General features: G+C 46.9%; 1 protein-coding gene across 1 annotated transcript in view; it reads left to right on the top strand.

Moving 5' to 3' along the window:
- Positions 1–4,281, top strand: part of LOC120408016 (class I histocompatibility antigen, F10 alpha chain-like) — a 48,371-nt gene extending 44,090 nt beyond the window's left edge. Inside the window, exons 7-8 of the mRNA XM_039544480.1 lie at positions 2,730–2,771; positions 3,332–4,281. Coding sequence (XP_039400414.1) covers positions 2,730–2,771; positions 3,332–3,336 — 47 coding nt within the window. The 3' untranslated portion in view covers positions 3,337–4,281. The remainder of the gene's footprint in view (positions 1–2,729; positions 2,772–3,331) is intronic.
- The last annotated feature ends 1,719 nt before the right edge of the window (positions 4,282–6,000 follow it).

A 6,000-nucleotide genomic window follows, 5' to 3' on the forward strand; every position in this document is an offset into this window, starting at 1 on the left:
CTGGGCTCCCTGTGCCCTTTCAGAATGGGAGTGTTGAATTCCCAGAAGTCAAAGGTTGGCAAACCAAGATATGCAGAGGTATTATGGCCAAATTCACAGCCACAAAAAACGCATCACGGACCATGAAATCTGTACAGATTTCACAGGGGGAGACCAGTGTTTCTCAAACTGGTGGTCCTGACCTAAAAGAGGGTTGTGGGGGGCGCAGGGTGGTTGGAAGGTTATTGTAGGGGTTCACAGTATTGCCACCCTTACTTCTGTGCTACCTTCAGACCTGGGTAACCAGAGAACGGTGGCTGCTGGCCAGGCACCCAGCCCTGAAGGCAGCGCCCCACTTGCAGCAGCATAGAACTAAGGGTGGCAGTTCCGTGACCCATCTACAATAACCTTGCCGCCCCCCGGCCCCTCTTTGGGTCAGGACCCCTACAGGTACAACACTTTCTGAAACTTCAGATTTAAATAGCTGAAATAATGAAAACTACAATTTTTAAAATCCTATCACTGTGAAATGGACTAAAACGGACTGTGACTTTGGTAAGGTCTTAATTATGATGCTTCCAACGCAACTCAAAAACTCTGCCCCAGTGGGTCTGGGAATAGGAAGTAGAACAGCACCAGGCCAAATGAAACTTGCCCTTGTCTATGTGCCCAGCACCACCCCAAATCAGCATTCCTCTTCATGAGGTAGGTTCAGGTGCTAAAATAGGGAAAGAACAAGTTAAAAGTTGCTTGGACAAGTTAGATGTCTTCAAGTCACGTGGGCCTGTTGAAATGCATCCTAGAATACTCAAGGAACTGACTGAGGAGATACCTGAGCCATTAGCTATTATCTTTGAAGTCATGGAAGACAGGGGAGATCCCAGAAGACTGGAAAAGGGCACATATAGTGCCTATATATAAAAAGGGAAACAAGGGCAATCCAGGCAATTACTGACCAGTCAGCTTAACTTCTGTACCCGGTAAGATAATGGAACAAATAATTAAGGAATTAATTTGCGAACATCTTGAAGATAATAAGGTGATAAGTGATAGTCAGCATAGATTTGTCAAGAATAAATCATGTCAAACCAACCTAATAGCTTTTTTTGACAGGGTAACAAGCCTTGTGGATAGGGGGGAAGTGGTAGATGTGGTATAGCTAGACTTTAATAAGGCTTTAGATACAGTCTCTCACAGGACCTTCTCATTAAGGAACTAGGGAGATACAACCTAGATGGAGCTACTATAAGGTGGGTGCATAACTGGTTGGAAAACTGTTCCCAGAGAGTAATTATCAGTGATTTGCAGTCATGCTGGAAGGGCATAACAAGTGGGGTTCCGCTGGGATCAGTTCTTGTTCTGGTTCTTTTCAATGACTTCATCAACAATTTAGATCATGGCATAGAGAATACACTTATAAAGTTTGCACATGATACTAAGCTGGGAGAGGTTGCAAGTGCTTTGGAGGATAGGATGAAAATTCAAAATGATGTGGACAAACTGGAGAAATGGTCTGAGGTAAATAGGATGAAATTCAATAAGGACAAATGCAAAGTGCTCCACTTAGGAAGGAACAATCAGATGCACACATGCAGAATGGGAAATGACTGCCTAGGAAGGAATACTGCAGAAAGGGATCTGAGGGGTTTAGTGGATCACAGGCTAAATATGAGTCAACAATGTAATGCTGTTGCAAAAGAAGGAAACATTCTGGGATGTATTAGCAGGAGTGTCATAAGCAAGACACGAGAAGTAATTCTTCCGCTCTGCTCCATGCTAATTAGGCCTCAAGTGGAGTATTGTGTCCAGTTCTGGACACCACATTTCAGGAACGATGTGGACAAATTGGAGAGAGTGCAGAGAAGAGCAACAAGGATGATCAGGAGTCTGGAAAATATGACTTATGAAGGAAGATAGAAAGAACTGTTTGTTTAGTCTGGAAAAGAGAAGACAGAAGGGACATAACAGTTTTCAAATACCTAAAAGGTTGTTACAAGGAGGAGTGAGAAAAATTGTTCTCCTTAACCTCTGATGGTAGGACAAGAAGCAATGGACTTAAATTGCAGCAAGGGAGGTTTTGGTTGGACATTAGGAAAAACTTCCTAACTGTCAGGAAGGTTAGGCACTGGAATAAATTGCCTAGGGAAGTTGTAGAATCTCCATCATTGGAGATTTTTAAGAGCAGGTTGGACGGACACCTGTCAGGGATGTTCTAGATGGTGCTGGTCCTGCCATGAGTGCAGGGGACTGATTTGATGACCTCTCGAGGTCCCTTCCAGTTCTCTGATTCTATACAATCCACACTGTTCTGCGCAGCGCTATTGATTAAGGCGGGAATTGCTGTTGATAGGCAGGGGTGAGGGTGGAGACTCTGGTCGGCTTAAGGGGACCCATCTGGGCACAGACCGAAGGGGACAGAGTTGAGGTTGTTTGGCAGGAGTATCCTTAACCCAGCATCTCCTACTTTGCTAGCCGTTGAATGTTGAGTATTCGGTGCTCCCATTTTGAAGAAGCATGAAGAGCACAAAGCAGTGCTGACCCCCTACAATGGTAATGTTTTTTTGCATGTGAATAATGGAAATCCTGGGAAGCTGCACTGCAGATTGATCTGTGCAACAACCACCTCACTGCTAGGGAAGAGTAAGGTGATGACTCTTCCCTTGGGATAAGAGTCCCCGTATCTACTAACTACGCTGAAACCTGCCTTGTGAGAGATGCTAATATACTCTCTCTTCTCCTCCTCTGCACAGCAAATGACCAAGGATCTAGTGGCTCTGACGTATCTGCCAAGGGTAAGTGAGGGGGGGCTCTAGCCGAGGGGTTCACTGCTCTCACTGAGTTTTCTGGAGAGGGACACCTAGTCCAAGTCATTGGACCCTGAGTCTCACTGGACCATTCCCTCTAGCAAACCAGCCCCAAGGAGCAGAACAGGGAAATAAGAGATTCAGAACTTCCCTTCTGTTCACACTGGGGGTGCAGGAACAGGTTTGCTGTCAAATCCCCCCTTTCTCTACAATGAATTTAGGTGTGAAAGACTCTAGAGAGAGGGATTTCTCTGTGGCTGCTGGTACAGGATGGGCTGAGATTTGTAATGATAAATCCAGCTGCTTCAGAGAACAGCCTCCAGTGAAACTGCAGGGAGGGAGCAGGAGGGACAGAGCCCAGCACCTCAGGCTCCAGGAACACAGGGTCTCTGACACTGGAGCTGAAAGCTTTGTCAGCAGGGTTAGAGATTTTGTCCACTGAACACTGCAGCCACTAGGGTGACCATCCCACAGCAGTGTGCACTGGCATTGCAAAACATTATGGCAGGTTCCCCTTAATAAACATTGCCTGTGTTTTATTTCTGCAGCTTAACAGAGCCTGTTGCAGTCTGTGCCACAACCTGAGGGGATCCCAGAGAGGAAGATGGATGAGCTCTGCTCTATCTCCCTAGAAGAACCAATCAACCTCTCCCTAGCTTTTCTCTGGCACTTGGAGCGTCCCGTGTGGGATTTCTAGCCTCATCTCTCTGCTCACTGGACCACTTTTTACTTTTCAGATGTAATAGTTTTCTGTAATCATGTTTTATTTTCAGAAAATAATTTCCAAAATTTTAATGGATAAAAACTTTTAGTAAGAGTTTAGTATTTGCTACATTTAGTGTGTGCACTCAGTGCTCTGTGCTGTGCTGTTTGCACACCATTTACCGTACGCTAGATATGTGAGCAGTAACTGATTGTGTGTATATGGTGGGGGACGTGTTTTTTTTCTGTAGAATTTCATGATTATAACATGATAAATTGCCTCGTATACTCACAGCTGGTAGCGCTGTTGCCATCCTCAGCTGAGGACGTCTGTTGGACAGGAAGAAGTGTCTGCGTTTAGTTTATAAGTGCCTCTAATGTCCTTTTCACCATTCATAGAAATGCTGGGTTAGTAGGGCCCTCAAGAGGTCATCAAGTCCAGCCCCGATCTCAGGCAGCACCAAGTAAACCTAGACCATCCCTGGACCCTGACAGGTGTTTGTCCAACCTGTTCTTAAAAGGCTCCAATGATTCCACATCCTCTCTAGGCAACCTGTGTGGTGAAGTGGGATATTTTCCTAACGTTGCATATGTATCCTGTGTGTGCCTCAGTCTCCCCATGTGCTGCATGTCTAACCAAGGTGGAAGGGGGGTGTCTGTTGTTGCAGAGGACCAGGTGTGACCCAGTCTAGCAGCCTGGACCCCAGGCCGTGGCCTGGACACTTTGTAACTTAGCAACTGATGACCCGAAGGCCCATCCCAACTTGGAGCCAGCCAGTTATGGGCAGCAGAGAGATCGGTTTGCCCGGGAAAGAAGACAAAGGATGGAGGTGGGGCCTTGGAGGTGACACAGGATGGGCCGCAGAAAGGAGGAGTCACTCCTGGGCTGGGAACAAAGAGCGGCCTGAGCCCACCTGGACGGGGACAGACCCAGATGGACGCCCCTGAGAACGTCTTGTGCTGTGCTCCAGACATACACTAAACACATCTGTGTTGCGCTGGCTGAGAATCACTGCAGGCTAGAGAGAGGCAGGCCTGCTGGAGGCTCGGACGTGCAGTACTGGGAGGCAGAGGAGAACCCTACAGCTTAAACCCCGAGCAAAGAGTGTGACCTTACGTAGGGTCAGTACTCTGAAGGGCGGTTCCTTCCAGGGACCATACGGCACCAAGAGAGCACTGGCCTGAGAGTCTGTGACAACCTGTTCCACAGTGAACTGTCCTTATAGCTGGAAAGTTTTTCCTAATGTCTAACCTAAATTCCCCCTTCTCCTACTATCAGTGCAATTGGAGAACAATTGATCACCGTTCTCTTCATAGCAGCCCTTAATGCAGGGGTAGTTAATTATTTTTTGTCAAGGTCCAAATTTCTTGGTCCAGATATAGTCACGGTCCAGAATCAAGAGAAACATTTTTCACACCACAAGTGCCCCTGTTCAATGAACACATACAATGCTGTGAAATATACCCAGGGCCTATATTGTTTATATTTTAGTGCATTAAATGAAAAATAAAACCAAATCCTTGTACAGCCTAAAATAACCTCCAAGAAAGATTTAGTTTATCTGAAACTTTAAGTATTTAGAAAAATGTCAAATAGATGCAAATATTAGCATTAAAAATACTTTCAGGCAACAGTTTTAAGTTTTCTGAGTTTTGTCAAATACAGTTATTGTAGGCATATCTGCATAGAGATAGATAATCAAAGCTTTTTCAGCATTTTGGGGTTTATTTACCATAAGTATCAGAGTTTGAAAGAAACACTTACTACACATGAACGCTTTATCTTTTATGATTCAAGCCTTTCCAATAACAAATACACACCCACCACAATTCCCAGATCCTTCTCAGCAGTGCTGCTGCCAAGCCAGTTTTCCTCATTCTGTATTTGTGCATTTGGTCTTCCTTCCCTACATGCATAGGCACCAACTTCCCCTCTGCCTGGTGGGTGATCGACCACCTCCCTCTGTCCCCTGGCCCCACCTCTTCCCGCCCCTGCACTGCCCTTGCCCCACCCCCATGCCACTCCTTCCTCAAAATCCCCACCCCACCCTGCCTTTTCCCATCCAGCCCCGCCCCCTTCCCACCTCTATTCCACCCCCTTCCCCCAAGTCCCCACCCCTGCCCTGCCTCTTCTCCACCTCCTCCCCTGAGCATGCAGCGTCTCCACTCCTCCCACTCCCTCCTGGAAAGTCCTAAGCACCGCCAAACAGCTGTTAAGCGGCGGGGGGCAGGAAGTGCTGGGAGGGAGGGGGAGGAGTGGGGACATGGTGTGCTCGGGAGGGGAGAAGGAGGAGAGGAGCGGGGAGCTTGGCTACCGATGGGTGCTCAGCACTCACTAATTTTTCCCCATGGGTGATCCAGCCCCAGAGCACCCACGAAGTCAGCGCCTATGCCACGCACCTCACATTTGTCTTTGTTGAATTTTGTTTTATTGTCTGTTGCCCAGTTCTCCAGTTTATCAAGATCCCTCTGAATTTTAGCTCTATCCTCCAAAGTGTTGGCTACCTCCTCCCAC

The sequence above is a fragment of the Mauremys reevesii genome, linkage group 6 (genome assembly GCF_016161935.1).
Source record: "Mauremys reevesii isolate NIE-2019 linkage group 6, ASM1616193v1, whole genome shotgun sequence".
Lineage (NCBI taxonomy): Eukaryota > Metazoa > Chordata > Testudines > Geoemydidae > Mauremys > Mauremys reevesii.